The 21,211-nt window shown below is 44.6% G+C and overlaps 1 protein-coding gene across 1 annotated transcript in view; it reads left to right on the top strand.

Annotated features, from left to right (window-relative positions):
• Positions 1–21,211, top strand: part of agbl4 (AGBL carboxypeptidase 4) — a 1,082,368-nt gene that overhangs the window by 966,645 nt on the left and 94,512 nt on the right. The window contains exon 9 of the mRNA XM_041207821.1: positions 17,881–17,995. Within this exon, the coding sequence (XP_041063755.1) occupies positions 17,881–17,995 (115 nt within the window). The remainder of the gene's footprint in view (positions 1–17,880; positions 17,996–21,211) is intronic.

Here is a 21,211-nt window from a genome sequence, read left to right as displayed (position 1 = left end):
GAGGGTCAGGCTGCCTTTAAGAGGAGCAAGTTATTTGTACTATTGAGGCTCTCTGTCCCATGTGCTCTCTGCAAGTGCTGTTCAACCCCTTGCTGAGCGGACCAGCTCTACAATCATTTAAATGAAAGCAGCACAAAATTTGTGTGCTGCCTAGTTCATCAGTAAAGGCAGAGGCAGGACATGAATCACAATCCCCTATCCTAACAGTAGTGGGGACTAATTTCTAGCCCAAAGTATCTCTAGTCGCCTGTTTCTGTTTTGTTATTCTTATTCTACATGCCATTACTTTATCCGATTTCCAATTTACTGGAACCTCTCCAGTATCTGTTGGTATGTTGGCCATCATTGCAAGAGGATTTGAGTTCAGAAGTAGGGATGTCTTACTACAGTTATACAAGGCCTTGGTGAGACCACACCTGAAGTATTGCATGCAGTTTTGGTCTCCCTACATAAGAAAGGATATACTTGCCATAGAGGGAGTGCAGCCAAGGTTCACAAAGCTGATTCCAGGGATAGCAGGACGGTCATATGAGGAGAGATTAGTTCGACTGGGCCTGGTTTAGAAGAATGAGAGGGAATCTGATTCAAACATATAAAATTCTAACTGGGCTAAACAGACTAGATGCAGGGAGGATGTTTCTCCTGGTTGGGGAGTCTAGAACCAGGGGCCACAGTCTCAGGGTACAGGCAGGTCATTTAGGACTGAGATGAGGAAAGGTTTCTTCACTCTGAGCGTGGTCAACATGTGGAATTCTCTGCCACAGAAGACCTTGGAGACCGGGTCACTGAGTATATCCAAAAAATAAATTGATACTTTTTTGGATATTAGGAGTATCAAGGGGTATGGAGAAAAAATGGAATATGGCACAGAGATAAAGGATCAGCCATGATCATATTGAATGGCGGAGCAGGCTCGAAGGGCTGAATGGCCTACTCCAAGTTCTAGTTTCTATGTTTCCATGAAACCTTTGTAATTATCATCAAAGCCTTACCTCATTGCTAATTCTTGTGCCATTGAAAGAGATTTTGCTATTATGCCTGGCTTCAGCTCCTGTGCATCCTTTAAAGGTCACCCTTTGACTCTATGATCATCTTTTTAACATGTTTCAGCCTTATTTTATAAACCTCTTTTTCTTTCCCCTTGGTGGATTGTATAGGCATTTTTGTTTTGCTTTATCTAATTCTTAAGTTGTTATTTCTCAATTTTTGCATTACATTTGCTTGTTGGTTTAAGAATGTCTTTATCCCTCAGCATTATGCCTTTAAAACTGTTCCAATTTTTTCTATTGAAGTGTTGTTGAACAACCTTCCCCATGTTATTTGTTTTCATTGTTCCCTTATTTCATTGAATTTAGCCCTTTTGGTCTTAAACATTTTTAGCTTCCAAATTTCCATCCTTCAGGGCAGGCTTCGATATCTTGTAAACGTTATGAGCCATTGAAAAATGTGAACTGGAGATGAGCATTTTGTCTTGTGGATTAACACACAGTGAGCAAGCAAGCTCGCTCTGGGAAAATTTATAAATAATTAATTGAATACTCCAGGAGAATCATGACTTTTTAAACCCAGCTAAAGCCACGCAAAAGCTAGTGTTTGACAAATTAATGACTTTAAACACAAATGCTGAGCAAGAGAACTCTTCAGGCAGCCATTCCAGGCAGCCATTGTTGAGAAAAATTTCTTTTCATGTCATTGTAGCAGAGCACGCCAAAACCGGCAAGTGTGGGAAATCCCTTTGTCTCCAAGTGAATGCTGATGCCGTCTTGAAATTCAGAAATCTCTTAAAGCAGAACCTACACTTTAAAAAATGTAACCATGGATCAGAACTCCATACTTCCAAGTTCATTTAGACTAACTAAAGACCCAGATCAATCACATAATTGGGGACTATGGAGGAAAAGATTCCTAAGATACAACATCACTTCAGGTTTATACAGCACAGAAATAGGCCCTTCGGCCCATCATGTCCGTGATGGCCATCAAGCACCTATCTATTCTAATCCATTTTCCAGCACTTGGCCTGTAGCCCTGTATGCTATGGTGTTTCAAGTGCTCATCTAAATACTTCTTAAATGTTGTGAGGGCTCCTACTTCTACGACCCCATCAGGCAGTGTGTTCCAGATTCTAACCACCCTCTGGATAGAAAAAGTTTTCCTCAAATCCCCCCTAAATTAGACAAAAAGTCAGAAGCAGTGCAGGTTAACACTGTTTTATTAAGTTGGCCCAAATGTGAATGACAGTATTGAAAGACAGGGAATCAGTGAATCAACTGCTATATTTGAAGAAGTACTAAAATCTTTCAATGTTTATTTTAATCTAAGAAGCAATAAAATACTCAAAAGAGCTAAATTTAACAAGCAAGTCCAGCAGCCAGGAGAACCTGTCAATTCATTCATTAATGGTCTGTACAGAATGGCAGAAGGTTGCAGACGCAAAGACTTAAAATCTGAACTCACCAGATTCAGAATAGTGGTACAGGTAGTGGATGACGAACTCTCTGACATCATGCAAGCAAAGGAAGATCTAACTCTGGAAAAGGTAATCCAGATAGTTAAGTAGTCAGAACTCTGTAAACAACACAGAACCATTTTAAGGGGAGAAAATAAACCATGGTGCAGAGGCCAACACACAGTTCAGATAGCTGAACAACAAAGACACAGGTACAGGCTAGGCCGGGGAAAACAAGCCCAAAAAGGCCAGCAGAGTGACTATGCCAACACTATGGAGCAAATCGCCCCCACAGGCAAGATCAATGTCCTGCAATTTCAGCCCAATGCTTTCAGTGCAACAGGATTCATATTATGGCAAACTGTGCATAGCAAAAACTCTGAAATGGACAGAAGGCCCAAAGATCATGCACAAGATGGAGACTGCAAACCTCGAAGACATACAACTATGCATCTTGGGTGAGGTCAAAGATATTGGTTTCTCATTTTGTAATGCAGACATTTCAGTCAATGGCCATTTAACAAATTTTAAATTAGACACAGGAGCCAGTGTAACTGTTCTGTCAGACAAAGAACTGTGACTGAAAGACATCTGGATTCGAACAATAGACACACCACTCCATTGGCACAGAGGAATCCAAATTCCATTCATCGGCATGATTCTGGAACCACTAAAGTATGGTGGCAAACAAATATTCAATCTGAAGCACATCATCCATAACCAGCAGAGATGCCTGTGGAGCCCTGGATCTCTTCAAAACAGCAGAAGATGTCAAGACAATTGCTGTTGTTAATCATACAGAACTGCAAGTTCCTGAGCACTCAAACAAAGTATCCTGACTGGGACTTCAGTTCTGAACTGTCTTCTCTCTTCACGGAGGTTTGTCCATTCTTGTTACAGGTGGTGGAAAACCTTGGAACCTCAGGAAAAATGGTCAGACCAGCCAACCACCCAGGAGATAACCACAACCCCTCCAGTGGAGGATATAAAAGAGACCGACCAACAGTCCAATGAGCTTCAACCTCCGGCTCCAACAACAGTCAACACTGCAACTACTGAACATACACTACAACTCCCAGCCAGCATGCCAACGTCACAAAAAATGCTGGAACCTGGTCGCAGCTGTCCATTGCTGACAGCGAAATGCAGAGGTGAGTGTACCACTAAACCTCATTCTAGCCACAGGAATGCTCATTCTCCACCATAGAGGACATCACCACAACCCACATGATGACGGAAGAAGCAAAAGAAATGACAAGGAGACGAATAAAGTGTTCGTCCACCCAGTAAGAATGAGTTAGGGTAGCCACCACTGACCAGCCCAATAGCTGAACCAACCAAGTGTGGTTCAACATGAAGGAATGGAAGAAAAGGATGAAAACATACCCAGATGACAGAACAACATCCAAACCTACAGAAAGAACCAGCAGCGACAATGCCTACCACTTCTCCAACAGTAATGCAATTAAGATGTGGAAGGATTATATAGCCTCCAGATAGCATGAAACTTTGAATTCAGGGACTTGAAGGGGGGAGATGGGGTAGTGATGATATAGTAATGGCAATGTAAATGTATGATAATACTAACGATATAAGACATAAGGTAAATTATAATCACTTAAAATACATTGGACAAAGACTTGGGGAAGGTGTAGTATAAGGGTATGGTACAATAAGGGTTAACGTGGGACTGAGTACACTACTGCCCACGCAGTGATGTAAGAGAGAACATGACCTGTATCCAGTGTTAATCAAGTGTTGAATATAGCTGTGTGTACCAGCAAGCATGGAAACAGCTCCAAGCTTGTACCCTTTACTATATAATTGTGAATTGTTCTAAGAGCCAATAAAGACTTACAGTTAATGTATATATGACTACAAAGACTTTGTAAGATCTACTGAACTGTAACCAACTCCTTACAACACTTTTAAAAATGTTAAACCCCTTAATACTTCCACTCTCATTGTGTTAAGTTCATCTAATATGTCACGCTCCTCTTCTTTGATTGCAACAGATTATAAGTATGAAGTTTGTAAGATTGTTATGTTTTGGGACTGTCTTTTTAATTTAGGGTAAAATAGAGGAATGAAGGGTGTCGTGTGACCAGTTCTGAAATCTGCCCAACAACAAGCCTTGGTGACTTGGTTGCTATGGGGAAAGTGAGGCTCAGATTCTTTTACTGTGGAGAAGGCGCAAGATGATCACACCTGTAGACAATGGCAAGGGTACTTGTGATGACTGTGCGTAGATTGTTAGTCTCCAAGGTCTGGATTTTATCAGGCATCATGTTCACCTCCCCTCACCCTTATTTAAAAGTCGATCAGGAGCCCGGCCATGCAAATGTCAGTTGCCCTGCAGCCATTTTATGCGCAGCGGCCATTAATTGGCTCAGGCAAGACTTCCACTCCCATGTGGGGAGGAAGTCCGACCTTATAGACCTGCCAGCTAAACTGATTGGCCATCAGCTCTGTAATCTCAGCAGCATCAGGTTCGACCAGTGGCCTCTGATGGGACTACAGCCAATATCTGAAGAAGAGGAGTTTATGGAGGTCGGACTGAAAATAGGCCTGGGGTACCAGTGGGGTCTGCCTGGTAGGTCCAAGTGAGTGGGATAGAGAGAGAGTGCGCATGGGAATGAGAGAGAGTGAGTGCACGTGTGAGTGAGAGAGCAAGAGAGAGTGCGCATGGGAGTGAGCGAAAGAGAGAGAGCGAGTGCACCTGGGAGTAAGTGAAAGAGAAAGAGTGCAACTTGTTCTGAGAGAGCGAGAGGCATTAATGAGGCTTGGGGACCAGGTTTGAGATGCCAGTGAAGGAGGGTTGCAGGGGATATGATCTTTGGGATGGGAGTTACCCCTGACGGGCACAGGGGACCCCTGTAGGAGGTCCTCCCTCCAGCAAGACACCGTCCTGAATAGCCCCAAGGATGGTCAGGTTGCTTGACACTTCCATTCCCCTCTACTGTAAAATGAGAGACAGGTTGGGGCAGTTGGCGGGCAGGCCGTGTGCTGCATTTTACAATCCCTCCCACCTTTAAATATCCTGGCAAGGTATCATAAAATTCAGCCCACTGTTTCACACGGAAGTGTTAGGAATGTCAGTCTCTAAAAATGGTTATACTCCAAACTGTCTATTCAATTCCAAGTTAGAATAGAGTTGGGTGTCTAAAGGATAGCTATTAGCATTTCTATCTGGATGCATTAGTCGTGTTGCCATGGAGATACACTTTGAGAGAGGAAGAGTCCATAGGAAGACATTGTAGAGTTGAGTTATAGGTTTTTCCTCAGTTATTGCCTGCCAGAGACAGGTAGGTCTGTAAGAATCTGACAGTGGGTGACAAAGAGGGAGAGAGAGAGAGAGACGAAGGATAAACACAGCCTCCAAACTTCTTCCTGGGTTGAATGACTCAACTCCAGCACAGACCCACTTCCCGGGGAATGAAGATCTCACTTTTATGGGCACTTTCTCCCAAGGCGGGCAAGCCAGGCCAGGAATTTTCCTGACGCCCACTGCCTGCCTCAAGGATGAAAATCTAGGCCAAAGTATCAATTAAAAGCCATACCAATATCCTCCATCTCAGCACACAGTTTACTTTTATGGTCCCAAATAGGCCCTACTCTTGAGTTATCCTCTTGCTCTTCATGTATTTATAAAAAATCTTTGGGTTTTCCTTGATTTTATTTGCCAATATTTTTTCATGCCCTCTTTACGCCCCTACACCTTTTATACTCTTGTAGGTTTTCTGCTGTGTTGAGCTCTCAGTCTCTGTCATAAGCTTCTCATTTTTTCTTTATCCTCTCCTTTCTACCCCATGACATCTAGGGACCTCTGGATTTGTTAGCCGCACCATTTATCTTAAAAGGAAAATATTTGCTCATAACCCTCACTATCTCTTCCTTGAATGCGCCCCACTAATCTGTCATTGATTTACCTTCAAGTAGCTATTTCCAGTCCACCTTAGCTAATTCACATCTCAGTTTTGTAGAATTAGTTTTACCCGAGTTGTAAACTTTTATTGCTGGATTATTGTTATCTTTTCCCATAACCACCCTAAATCTAACTGAATTTTGATCACTTATACCAAAGTGCTCCTGAACTGATAATCCTTCTACCAGCCCAACTTCATTCCCTAAAACAAAGCCTGGAACTGCAACCTCCATTGTTGTGCTTGCTATGTATTGGCCAAAAAAGTTCTTCTGAATGCATTTTACGAGTTTTGCTCCCTCTGTGCCTTTTGCATTAATTCTGTCCCAGTTAATATTAGAATAATTGAAATCTCCTACTGTTATTGTCCTATTGTTTCATACTCCTCAGAGATTTGCCTACATATTTGCTCTTCTATCATCCTCTGACTGTTTGGGGGGCTACTTTTTCTTAGCTCCTTAAACTCTGCTTGCAGGACCTCATCCCTCCTTCTGCCTATGTCACTGATGCTGATATGGACAACGGCTTCTGGCTGTTTACCCTTCCCCATCAGAATGCCCTATAGCGCTCAGTGACATTCTTGACTTTGGCACCAGGGACGCAACATTCCATCTTGGCATCATACCTGTGGCTACAGAAGCACCTGTCTGTTCTTCTCATTATCGAATCTCCTACCACTATTTCTCTTCCACTCTTTCTCTCACTCTGTGCAGTTGAGCCTCCCAAGGTGCTGTGAACTTCGTTCTGCCTGCATTCCTGAACGAACCATCAGTCTCACGAGAATTCAGAAGCGAATACTGTTTGGAGAGTGAGATGCACTCATGGAATAACTGCCCTGTCTGCCTGGTCCTCCTTGCCCTTCTGGTGGTCATCCATCACCTCTCTGCCTGCACATTCTTTTAACCTGTGGGATGACCACATCCAGAAATGTGCTATCCATGAAACTGTCAACCTTATGAATGCCCCGTAATGATTCCAATCACCACTCATGCTTCAAAATCCAGCGCTCCAGCTATTCTAGCTGGCAACACTTCCTGTACCTATGGTCATCCAAGCCATGAGGAGTGTCCAGGATTTCCCACATGGCACAAGATGAGCATTTCAAGAGGCTGAGATTCCCTGTCATGCCTTTACTTTCTAGTCTATTATTTATAAAACTTACTATTTAGTCACCAGTCAGCTCCTTCCCTGAATGGGACATCACTGCATCTGTTTTGCAGATGTTGCTTTTGTTGTCAGAGATTTCATTGGAGATTCTGTCCTCCACTTTAACACCTCGTCCGCTGCAATCAGTCTTCACCTAAATCTACCGCTGCCACTACTGCTGGTAAGCCTCTCTGTAATATAGACGAATATTTTTCTGCTCTCCTAATTAATGCCTCTAGACTTCAGCTCCCAGATCTCGATGTCTTGCACTCACTCATTCAGACCACTCCTTGTTTTGTAAAGGACCAAAGCAGCACCTCTTCCCTAACTCATCAAATTCCCTGAGTTAAGTACTCTGTTGAAGGAGTACTCCATTCAAGCTGGACTTTGTGACTCTTACTTCTGGTTTATGTGCTCTGTGAAATGCTACTGCTGACTTCTGAATCTACTGTCTACCACACTAGGTGCACTTCTGAAGCAGAACAAATTGATCAGCTGACATATCTCCAAGATTGTGCCCATCGCCAGTATCAATACAAAGCTAATTTATGCTTCAGTCAATGCATACAAATTTCACATTTTACAAAATTCTACTGCCAATCTTAAAAGCCAGAATTGAACCATTCAAAATGAGAAGGAAAAAGAGGATAATGAAAAGCGAGTTAATGCTGTTATCTGACTAAATGAAAGACAATTTTTGTTATGGATCCTTGATTTGAGCAAAAGACCATGAATGGAATTCTCCCATTCTCTCAATGGCAAAGGGTGGGGTGATTTCAAGAGGTCCAAAAATCAGGGGGTTCAAGCCAATCTGAAATGACGATGGGATCTTCTGATACTGTCCACGATGGCAGATTGTGATTCCTGTTAGAGATTGGCATGAAGCTGATTTTCATCCCACTAAAGAGATGCAGATGTAGGCCCAACCAAAACCTTGCTCCCACGCCCGCTTCTCTGCAACGCCAGTGGGAAAACACACCGGTCCATAACACATCTGGACCAACATGGCATGCAAAAATCAGTATTTACCTTAAGAAGACATTAGGAATGTTGTGGACATCTGAGAAGATGGAGGCCTCCAGCTACCAGACCCTGGAGTGCTACGTGCAGCACAGAGTGGGTGGAACTTCATCCACATGGGTTGTCTCCACGAAGCAGCTTCCAGAAGGTGGGAGTTCTCTATGTAGCATCTCCTTCAAGCTTGGGACCTTCTTCTAGGGACCTTGCTCAACTTTTGGACCTTCTTCCAGGGACTTTGCCATGGGATCAGACTTTGTTCTATGGACTTTGCCATGCAATTGGATCCTTGAGCTGCAGATGGAAGGCAGCAGGAGATATGTTGGATGGCAAGGAACTGTTGGGGAGGATATTATAGAAGGTTATGAGAGGACTGAAGAGGTGGTGAGTGTGTCCAGAGGGGTGTGTTGATGGTTGGGGTGTTGGAAAGGGTATTTCAGGTGGAGCAAGGCTGCAGAGGGAACAGTAGGGTAGGGTGGGAAGGACCGTGTTGGTTGTCAGGCAGGAGGGGGGTGGGGTTATATGTAGGTGTGAAGGGGCATGAGGGGGTGTCCCAGGTGTGAAGGGACTCATGAGAAGGGTTGGTGGACTCAACTGTTGACTTCTGGGGAGTGAACGCAAGGTAGGCATGGAACAAAGGAATGGTGAGGGCTACTGGGGTGAAGGGAGCTGGTAGGGTGGGAAGGTGAGAGTGTGATGATGTCACATGAAGGAGCAATGAGAGTCATTGGCAGGGATATGTACATACAAATGGACTCGGGGGTGTGCAAGAGGAGGGCAGGCAGGTCACTGTTTACTAAGGTGGAATTTTCTGGGAGGAAGGGAACATGTATGTTGACTTGGACATTGTCAAAGGAAAAGGGAGCAAGTTGGAGGGTAATGGTGGAGAGGTCGAACGTAATGCCAGGTTTGGGGGAGGTGTCAATGGTAATGGGTGAAATGTATGGGTGACTGAGGGAGGGGAAATGGTGCTGGAGTGCAAGAAAAATGTCACAGCCACCATGCTGGCCTGATCAAAACTAAACAGAGCCTCGTGTTGGAGGTCCCAAGATGCTGCATGGGAATTGGGTCAGTGGATGGGCGGATGCAGGTCACCTCAGCTGGATAACTGAAAGGGAACCCCAGTTGGCAGTATTGACAATGCTTGGGACCTGGGATATGAGACTTTGATGGATGAAGGCTCAGCGTGCACACAAGAGTGTTTGCACATGGCTCGCAAAAACCCTGCCACATACCCTTGACTCCCTGCAAATTCACTCGGGGGTTGTGTGTCCCCAGGAGAGAGGGTGGGTGAGGGCAGGGTGACATTCAGTAAACCCTAAAGGAATATACTGAAACAAGTCGGTAGACATCACAGTGAAAATGATAAAAACAAAAACAGAATTACCTGGAAAAACTCAGCAGGTCTGGCAGCATCGGCGGAGAAGAAAAGAGTTGACGTTTCGAGTCCTCATGACCCTTCGACAGAACTTGAGTTCGAGTCCAAGAAAGAGTTGAAATATAAGCTGGTTTAAGGTGTGTGTGTGGGGGGGCGGAGAGATAGAGAGACAGAGAGGTGGAGGGGGGGGGATGTGGTTGTAGGGACAAACAAGCAGTGATAGAAGCAGATCATCAAAAGATGTCAACGACAATAGTACAATAGAACACATAGGTGTTAAAGTTAAAGTTGGTGATATTATCTAAACGAATGTGCTAATTAAGAATGGATGGTAGGGCACTCAAGGTATAGCTCTAGTGGGGTTTTTTTTATTATATAATGGAAATAGGTGGGAAAAGGAAAATCTTTATAATTTATTGGAAAAAAAAAGAGAAGGGGGAAACAGAAAGGGGGTGGGGATGGGGGAGGGAGCTCACGACCTAAAGTTGTTGAATTCAATATTCAGTCCGGAAGGCTGTAAAGTCCCTATTCGGAAGATGAGGTGTTGTTCCTTCCGGACTGAATAGTGAATTCAACAACTTTAGGTCGTGAGCTCCCTCCCCCATCCCCAACCCCTTTCTGTTTCCCCCTTCCCTTTTTTTTTCCAATAAATTATAAAGATTTTCCTTTTCCCACCTATTTCCATTATATAATTAAAAAAAACCCCACTAGAGCTATACCTTGAGTGCCCTACCATCCATTCTTAATTAGCACATTCGTTTAGATAATATCACCAACTTTAACTTTAACACCTATGTGTTCTATTGTACTATTGTCGTTGACATCTTTTGATGATCTGCTTCTATCACTGCTTGTTTGTCCCTACAACCACACCCCCCCCTCCACCTCTCTGTCTCTCTATCTCTCCACCCACCACACACACACCTTAAACCAACTTATATTTCAACTCTTTCTTGGACTCGAACTCAAGTTCTGTCGAAGGGTCATGAGGACTCGAAACGTCAACTCTTTTCTTCTCCGCCGATGCTGCCAGACCTGCTGAGTTTTTCCAGGTAATTCTGTTTTTGTTTTGGATTTCCAGCATCCGCAGTTTTTTTGTTTTTATAACAGTGAAAATGATTATATTTACATAACTTATAATTGTGACAATCATTTGTTCACCAGTGCAACCAGTTGTAATCAAAAATTTCTTTATTTTCCTTGGCCTGCTACTTCATCTAGGTGCTCCCCCAATATCAAATAATTTCCCAGAAATGTTAGGGAATCATGAGAGAGAGGAATTGGAGAAAATCAGTATTAGTAAAAAGATGATGCTAGAGAAATCAATGGGGTTAAAGGCTGAAAAATTCCCAGGGTTTGACAATCTACATCCCAGAGTACAAAAGGAAGTGGCCCTGGAAATATTGGATGCATTGGTGGTCATCTTTCAAAGTTCTAAAGACTCTGGAGTAGTTCCTACAGATTGGAGGGTGGCAAATGTTTATTTGCCACTATTTAAAAAAGGAGAGAGAGAAAAAACAGAGAATTACAGACCAGTTAGCCTAACATCAATAATGGGGACAATGCTGGAATCTATTATAAAAGATGTGGTAACAGAACACTTAGGAAGCATTAACGGGATTAGACAAAGTCAGCATGGGTTTATGAAAGGGAAATCATGCTTAACTAATCTACTGGAGTTTTTTAAGGATGTAACTAGTAGAACATGTAAGGGAGAACCAGTGGATGTGGTGTATTTGGACTTCAAGAAGGCTTTTGATAAGGTCCCATATAAGAGGCTAGTGGGCAAAATTAAAGCACATGGGATTGGGGTTAATATACTGGCATAGATTGAAAATTGGCTGACAGACCGAAAACAGAGAGTGGGAATAAATGTGTCTTTTTCCGGGTGGCTGGCAGTGACTAGTGGTGTATCACAGGGATCAGTGCTTGGGCCCCAGCTATTCACGATATGTATACATGACTTGGATGGGGGAACTAAATTCTATCAGGGCTAGATAGACTAGATGCAGGGAGGATGTTTCCCCTGGTTGGGGTGTCTAGAACTAGGGGCCACCGTCTCAGGATACGGGCAGGCCAGTTAGGACTGAGATGCGAAAAATTTCTTTGCTCAGAGGGTGCTCAGCCTGTGGAATCCTGTACCACAAAAGGCTGTGTAGGCCAGGTCATTGAGTATATTCAAGAAAGAAATTGATAAATTTTTGGATATTAGGGGCATCAAGGGGAATGGAGAGAAAGCGGGAATATGGTGTTGAGATAGAGGATCAGCCATGATCATATTGAATGGTGGAGTAGGCTCAAATGGTCAAATGGCCTACCCCTGCTCCTAGTTTCCATGTTTCTATCTGCAGCAGGTGTGAAGACATCCTGCTGGCTAGTTGGCCCTGTTGCCTTGGAGGACCTTTGCGGTCATCATCTCAAAAGCGGAGGCCTGGAGGGCCTTGGCGTCTTTTGGTTGTCCTCCTGTGGGCTAGCTGCTCCCTCTGCGGTGACACAGGACAAGGTTGAAGGGGTCACAGGCAAAGGGGACTCGGAAGGCTCGGACAACATCTGAGATTCCTGAGTGGATGACCTAGGGGTGTCTAAGCTGTTGCAGCTCCTTTCTTAGAATGCCTGAAGGCCTGGCCTGACTCCGTGAGAGGAAGAGGCCACTGGAGGGAGGTCAAAGTGCCCTGTCCCTCTCTTGCATGCCAACTGCAAAAGCTCCCCCATTGCTACCGTGGTGGAGTGCAGGTCTGCGTGCATCTTCAGCAGGTACTGCTGGACTAGGATCTCTATAGAGCCCACCAGCCTCCCCATGGAGATCTCGAGGTGCACAAAGGCCGGCACCACTTCACCAACTCTGTTCCAGACAATCATCTCAGTTTCAGGACTTCGCTGCAGGAGTTCCTCAGGGTAGTGTCCAAAGCCCAATCATTCTCAGCTGCTTCATCAATAACCTACCTTCGATCATAAGGTCAGAAGTGGAGATGTTTGCTGATGATTGCACTGTGTTCAGCACCATCCATGACTCCTCTGATACTGAAGCAGTCCATATCCAAATGCAGCAAGATATGGACCATATCCAGGCTTGGGCTGACAAGTGGCAAGTAACATTCATGCCACACAAGTGCCAGGCAATGACCATCTCCAACATGAGAGAATCCAGCCATCGCCCCTTGATGTTCAATGGCATTACCATCACTGTATCCCCCTCTATCAACATCCTGGGGGTTAACGTTGACCAGAAATTGAACTGGACTAGCCATATAAATACTGTGGCTACAAGAGCAGGTCAGAGGCTAAGAATCATGCGATGAGTAACTCAACTCCTGACTCACCAAAGCCTGCCCACCATTTACAAGGCACAAGTCAGGAGTGTGATGGAATACTCCCCACTTGCCTGGATGAGTGCAGCTCCCACACCATTCAAGAAGCTGGACACCATTCAGGACAAAGCAGCCCGCTTGATTGGCACCACATCAACAAACATTCACTCCCTCCACCATCGATGAACAGTGGCAGAAGTGTGTACCATCTACAAGATCCATTGCAGAAACTCACCAAGGCTCCTTAGGCAGCATCTTCCAAACCCATGACCTCTACCATCTAGAAGGGCAAGGGCAGCAGACACATATGAACACCACCGCTTGGAAGTTCTCCTTCAAGCCACTCACCACCCTGACTGGGAAATATATCATTATTCCTTCACTGGGTCCAAATCCTGAAACTCCCTAACTGCACTGTAGGTGCACCTACATCACAGGGACTGCAGCAGTTCAAGAAGGCAGCTTACCATCACTTTCTAAAGGGCATTTAGGGATGGGCAATAAATGCTGGCCTAGCCAACGATGGCCACACCCCATAAATGAATAAATAAAATAAAACTTGATCAGCCAACATGCAGACAGACTCCTCTGACTCAACTGACACACTGGTGGGGGCCTCCACCACCTCTGCCTGATGTGCCCCCCACCTCTTGCTGAATCCCCACATTAGTTGGAAGGCCAATTTCAGTGGCCCCTCATTGGACTTGGACCTCGCAGATGCCTCTTCCCCAGCAGTCCTCCGAGTGCTGGTGAGCTTGGCTGACCCTGCCTCCTCCTTCTGTGGATACGTGTCCTTGCGATGACCAACAAGGTGTGAGACTCATCCTCTTCTAGAGCTCATACTCACTGAGGTGTGTGTCTCTGGGTAAGTGGAGGGCACAGGTGTCTGCTGTGATGCCTCTACAGGTGAACATCTCTCCTCTTGCCCTCTCTCCTGGCTCCTCTCTGGGCTAGGGTTTCTGCTGAAGCCTAACAGGGAGTCCTCTGCATCGGGCCTTGGCCTCTTCCTGGTGGTGCCTGTAAGTGAGGGAAGAGAGAGTGAGTGACAGCATTAGCTGCCTCCAACATGGCTTCTATACCATGGATGGATCCTTACCGGGTGGAAGCCCAAGTTCAAGCTCCCCATCGACAAATGCCTGTTCTCGCTCCACACCTGCTGCCTGAGCTCTCAAGCTCTGTGAAAGCCCTCAGATGCGGGTGCTCCCCTCCCATCATCTCCTCCTGTTCTCACCGGTTGTGCCTCAATATCTCCTGCTGTAAGAAAACAAAAAGGTGGGTTTGAGAGGAATTGTTTATTACACCCATTTGTACATTGCAATTTCACATTCATTTCTCATACTTAAACTCTTAGAGATAACCCACTGGATTGTGTGGCATGGTATTAATGCTCTGCAAACTGTTTAGAAGGGGTGTGGGCCAGCACCCTCCAGAGTGCTGAGGCCATTCACATGCAAGGTTAAGGCTCAGAGAGGCATCTGATTTGCAGAGGTTGCTGGTGTCCTCTGCGCCTGAGCCCATGGCCGCCCTCCACTTCCATACAGCATTGATTTCTGCATGTGGAAAGGTGAAGGAGGCACAGTGGTCACTCCACTGCAGAGTGAATGCACAGCAGTGGGGCTACAAGGTACGGCTATGCCGTTGCCACAGAGCCCCATGTACCCTAACATTCATTGGTTTCGTTGTGGTTAGTGCAAGCAGCTGAAGATTTACTCACCGTGGTGCAGCAAGTGAGGTCGTTCATCCTTTACCGGCATTGTATGGCTGACCTGAGCTGGACAGCCTGGACACTTACAACATCGGCCATCTGCACCCATGCAAAGTTAGTTTCCCTGCTCGGCCTCCTCCTTCCATCAGCTGGGTAGAGTACATCCCTCCTGATCTCGACATGGTTGAAGAGGGTGCACAGGGAGGCATCACTGAACTTGGGTGCTGGACCTTCAACTCCTCTTTCAGGCATCTCAGTAGGCATTGGCAGTAAGGATGTATGGCTGCCTTTTAAACGTGGCTCCTAGATATGATGGCAGGATGCCCACCACCCAGCCCCCCCGCCGCGTTAGACATTGGGAAACCCCCAACTACATAATTAATGATGCCATGGGAGCAAGATGGCGCGGGATTTCCCGATAGCCTTTATGGTAGGAAACAGTCTTTGTCCCCACCCACTTAGTCCCAGACGCGAGAATTGCACCCCATATTTTCAGGATTCTAGCATAAGGTGATTGAATTACTCTAGTTTTGTGATATCATTCTTAAGATACATTAAACTAGTTTGTAAAAAATAGTGCCATCTCTAAATGTAAAATAAGTTTTTTTTTATTCATCCACAGAATGTGGGCTTCGCTGGCTGGGCCAGCATTTATTGCCCATTCCTAGTTGCCCTTGAGAAGGTGATGGTGAGCTGCCTTCTTGAACCGCTGCAGTTTATGTGGTGTAGGTACAACCACAGTGCTGTTAGGAAGGGTGTTCCAGGATTTTGACCCAACAACAGTGAAGGAACAGCGATATATTTCCAAGTCAGGATGGTCAGTGACTTAGAAGGGAACTGCCAGGTGGTGGTGTGCCCATCAATCTGCTACCCTTGTCCTTCTAGATGGTGCTGGTCATGGGATTGGAAGATGCTGTCGAAGGAGCCTTTGTGAATTCCTACAATGCATCATGTAGATGGTACACATTGCTGCTACTGTGCGCAGTAGTGGAGAGAGTGAATGTTTGTGGATGTGGCGCCAATCAAGCGGGCTGCTTTGTCCTGGATGGTGTCAAGCTTCTTGAGTGCTGTGAGAGCTGCACTCATCGAGGCAAGTGGGGAGCATTCCATCACATTGCTGACATGTGCCTTGTAGATGGTGGACAGGGTTTGGGGAGCCAGGAGGTGAGTTACTCATCACACAAATCCTAGCCTCTGACCTGCTTTTATAGCCACAGTATTTATATGGCTAGTCCAGTTTAGTTTCTGGCCAATGGTAACCTCCAGGATCCTGATAGTGGGGGATTCAGTGATTGTAGTGCCATTGAACACCATGGGGCAATGGTTGGATTCTCTCTTGTTGGAGGTGGTCATTGCCTGGTACTTGTGTGGCGCAAATATTACTTGCCACTTGTCAGCCCAAGCTTGGATGTTGTCAAGGTCTTGTTGCATTTGGACATGAACTGCTTCAGCATTTGAGGAGTTGCGAATGGTGCTGAACATTGTGCAATCATCAGTGAACATCCTCACTTCTGACCTTATGATGGAAGGAAGGTCATTGATGAAGCAGCTGAGGATTGTTGGGCTGAGGACACTTCCCTGAGGAACTTCAGCAGTGACGTCCTGGAGCTGAGATGACTGTTCTCCAATAACGACAACCATCTTCCTTTGTGCTAGGTATGACTCCAGCCAGTGGAGCGTTTTCCCCCTGATTCCCATTGACTCCAGTTTTGCTAGGGCTCCTTGATGCCACACTAGGTCAAATGCGACCTTGATGTCAAAGGCAGTCACTCTCACCTCACCTCGGGAAGTTCAGCTCTTTTGTCCATGTTTGAACCAAGGCTGTAATGAGATCAGGAGCTGAGTGGCCCTGGCAGAACCCAAACTGGGTGTCAATGAGCAGGTTATTGCTAAGCAAGTGCGGCTTTGATTGCAGTGTTGATGACCACTTCCATTACTTTAGTGATGATCGAGAGTAGACTGATGGGGCGGTAACTGGCTCAGTTGGATTTGTCCTGCTTTTTGTGTACAGGGCATATCTGGGCAATTTTCCACATAGCCGGGTAGATGCCAGTGTAGCTGTACTGGAACAGTTTGGCTAGGGGCACAGCAAGTTCTGGAGCACAAGTCTTTAGTTCTATTGCCGGAATATTGTCAGGACCCATAGTGCATTGTTCATTGAGAAGCCATCTGTTGTTGCAGCTATTGTATGCAGTATTTCATTTTAAAAAGAACACAAGCAGAGCTTCATTTCTCAGATTTGAAATTGTATATTAATGCCTTAGATGCATGGGAAGAACTTAATTAAAACATGCAATTGTGTGAAAAGGGCCTAATGAAATAACAGAATAATTCTAATTTTAAAATATGTTAACTTAAAAGTTTAATTTTAGCCAGATTCTAATTCTGTAGAAGAATGGAATCAATTTCCTGCATTGCTGATAAATGGCAAAGATGAGGGCTGCAACACACCACAAAGGTGCAGCAGAGAAGCAAAGAAAGAAGGCAAGAATTAAAGATAGAGAAATAAATACTAATGTCATTTGCAAACTGGAAAGTTGCTTTATTTTTCAGCTCAAAAGTCATTCACTATTGGCTTAATGATGAGTGGAATTTTCCAGCACTGTGTTCTACATTTGATAGATTTCAATTGCAAGGCAGGTTAAGTTTTCAGTCAGTGTACCGTGGCAACTTGGCACAGCTAAAATATTTTAAATCCCTTGCTACATGACTTTTCTTTCAAGGACGGATTGCTAAGGGTCTGTTAGCTTAGAAAATGTGCAACTTGATGTGGATGGTGTATTCCTAGTGAACTTCAGTCCATAGCAACGTCCGTTCTTCATCTGAAAAAAACTGCAACAGTTTACTAGGTTATTCAATAATCTCAGTAAAGGTCTGGTAGCAGTAATCTGTATACAGTGATAAGAGCCTGCTTTTACAATATTTTGAGATATAAATTTTTCCTGTTCCTTCTAGGTTTTATTGATTTTCTTGTTAGTCAGCACTCAGTTGCCAAGGCTCTACGGGATGTTCTGGTCTTTAAAATAGTGCCTATGCTCAATCCTGATGGGGTGTTTTTGGGTAACTATAGGTGAGTAAAATCATTAAAATGCATCTTTTAAACATAACACTTTTCATTTTAACATATTACTGATATGTTTCTGTGTTTGAAGTTGGCAAAAATGTATATTTTAGGGGGTATTCATGCTCGACAAGTTTAATATTGGTGCAAAGCTGAAACTGCTCCCAGTGGCCGTCATCTTGGAATATAAACCAGCTACCAAGGCCAAAGCTGACTCTGAAGCAAAGTAGAGTGATACTATATCCTTCAGGCAGTCTCTTAGCTTGTTTTACATGTCACATTGAGCACTAATGCCATGGTTCCATTTACTTTATGACTCTAAATTTGGTGCAAAAGCAAAATGATTTACAATGGTAGTACAGTTGTAGTGTGAATGAACTCCTAGATGTATGACTTTCACTTTTAACCCTTCAGAACGTCAAATACTTATTTTAGAAATGATCGGCAGAATTTAATGCCCCCCCCCGCCCAACTTAGGAGCGGGTTACGAGGTGGGGGAGAGGGGATTGTTTGATAGGGCAGGAAAGTACGGAATGGAGAGCCCATTGTCTTCCCAACTCACCCCAATGAAGTCTGGGCCAGAGAAGGTCAAGGTAAGCCTTTCCACCCAGACGCCAATCGAGGGCCATACGTGGTCAATTAATTCCCACTCAAGGGCCTCAGCCCTTCTATCAGCAGCGAATGGGTCCCATACCATGTGGGCTGGCTGCCAGGTATACTCTGATGAACCTGCCTGTGGCCTGGGGAGCCCTCCTGCTAGGGCTTCCTGTGCCCAACAGAAGGCCCCACTGGTGACAAGGGTTACCCCGCCACTCAGGACTTGCCCCTGCTCTTTAAACTGAACACCTATTCCCTTCCTTGCCAGCACCTGCCTGACTGGCCAGGGAGGGAGCCCTACTTAACCGCTTAACTTGGGTTCCAGGGCTTCCATGGATGCTTCTCCCCAAGGGTCTCCTGCTGTATCAACATGTGGCCACCACACCTGGTGGCACCGCTGGTACTAAAGAGCAGACAGCATTTGATTAGCTGGCAGTTCTTGGAGGCAGACATCCATCCTGAAGGCCCCAGGAACTCTGACATCAGGCAGATAAATGCTTGATTGGCTTTAGATTGGTTGGGTTCCTAGAAATTGTCAAGAAGGGTTTGCTACCAGTTCTCCAGCCAATGGACAGGCCCATCGCTACGACAATTAAGTCCAGACCTATTAGTCATTAATGTACTGTAAAAAGCCAGCCAACACTACAAGAAGCAGACAACAGCTTCTAAGTGGATAATAAAAACAGGAAATGATGGAAATACTCATCAGGTCAAGCAGTATCTGTGGAGAGAGAAACAGAATTATGTTTCATGTTGATGATCTTTTCTTCAGTTCTGGATGAACAAGAACTGACAGCTTAAATATTCAGGCTTTATATAATGTTTATAATAAAATTGATGTTGAAGCTGTAGTATATATGATGTTATCTAACTTTGTTTACTGGGTGCTTAACCTTTCATGCATAAGAAGCCCATACTAAATGAACTTACGCTTTTTAGAAAGAGCTCACTAATATTCCAAATAATTTTCAAGAACAGTTTAGTATCTGGATTGATTTGCCAGACATTAATTATTGTTGATAAGATTGCCTTTTAATGTAGCCTGGTGATGAGGTAAGTCTATGACTGGCACCACTGAATGCAGAATATTTCTCATTCCTTGACATATGATTGCTCATAGATATGTTGGGTTTTGTGCCATAGACACAAATGACCAATTAAAAGTAATGAAAAGTAAAAAAAAATGAAATAAGTAATGCCACAACCACTCTGTTGGATTTAAGTCTGCAGACTAAGCAGACCATTTGGGCTGGATTTTCATGGAGGAGGCGGGAAGAGGAAGTCGGGATACTTTCCGACTCGGCAGATGCATCTCCTTTAAAAAGGTCCCTGCCCACCATATTTTCATTCCAGGGAGGCAGGGCGGGATAGAGTCGGGCCCACCAGCTCTGCAGACAGGCACAAGGTGGCAGCAGAGGCAGGCAAATGGTGAGGCTGGGAGGCTAGAAAACCCACCTCTATTTACTGGGACATGGCCCAGTTGTAATGATGAATGTCAGACCCTCAAACCCTCATCCCTCACCCCCATGTGCCTCCTCATATCCCCTTCATGCCCCCTATGCTCCCCATATACCTTAATACCCCAATGCCCCCTCATATCCCATGCTCCCTCCTTGCCCCATCATACTCTCCATGTAAATGCTGTTAAATAGCTATTCAGTAGTCAAAACAAACAAACATATATTCAGAAATCACATCAAGGACCATCCTTTAATAACCTCTTAAAACTGCCAATAAAACTGTGAACAGAACTCCCTGTTGAGATAAATGGTTCTGTAGCTTTAGAAATTCAATCAAACGTTTATATTGGCCCCAGTTGTCAAAACAAACCATTACAAATGCAGACAATGAAGCCTATTGAAATTGCAAAAAACAAATGGCCCTGTTTTTCCTAAGCTACACCAGATGTCCTGACAATCAAAGCAGTACAGGAGCAGGTGTCATTTTTTCCTAAGTGAAAGGTGCAAAGATGCAGACCCATTTTTTCTTTATGAATGTGAAGAGCTGTGGATATTTAAATCACTTAAAATCATGATAGCAGCGTTCCCAAGCAATGTTTTCTTTAGTTTTGAATGCATAATAGCATTTTCCTAATGAGAATACATACATCTCAACACTTACAATGCTGATCAATGTAATGGTCAATTACCTTTACAGGATAGAGTACTATAATCAATCACTGCAGTGAAAACAAATCTACCATACAATACAACATCTAATTAACAAATCTGAAAGAACAGATTTTTTTTTAGTATTTTAAAGCCTGTCAATCAAAGAATTCCAGTAGCAGGTGACTGCTTTTATTTGCTCCCCACTTGGGACTAGGGATCCCCCATGGTTCACAACTCCTCTGAGGTCCCTGAAAAGGCCCACTTCTGCAAATATTGAGGTCAGGGGGGAACTGGAACTGCCTACCTCTGCATTGGAGTCGCAAGGGTGGGAGTTTTGCATGTGGGCAAGCTACCCGCAACCTTATCCCTCGCCCATAAAAATTTCCAGAAAGGGGAATGAGCGTGGGAATCCTGAAATTGGGTTCCTTCCTTCATTTTTAAAGGGCCAATGAGTTGGTGCAGCTTAGCAAAAATCGGGCCTTTAAGTACATTGATGTATTAATTCTGTTGGATGTCT

The sequence above is a fragment of the Carcharodon carcharias genome, chromosome 16 (assembly GCF_017639515.1).
Source record: "Carcharodon carcharias isolate sCarCar2 chromosome 16, sCarCar2.pri, whole genome shotgun sequence".
Lineage (NCBI taxonomy): Eukaryota > Metazoa > Chordata > Chondrichthyes > Lamniformes > Lamnidae > Carcharodon > Carcharodon carcharias.
This window is presented reverse-complemented; position numbering and strand designations above follow the sequence as displayed.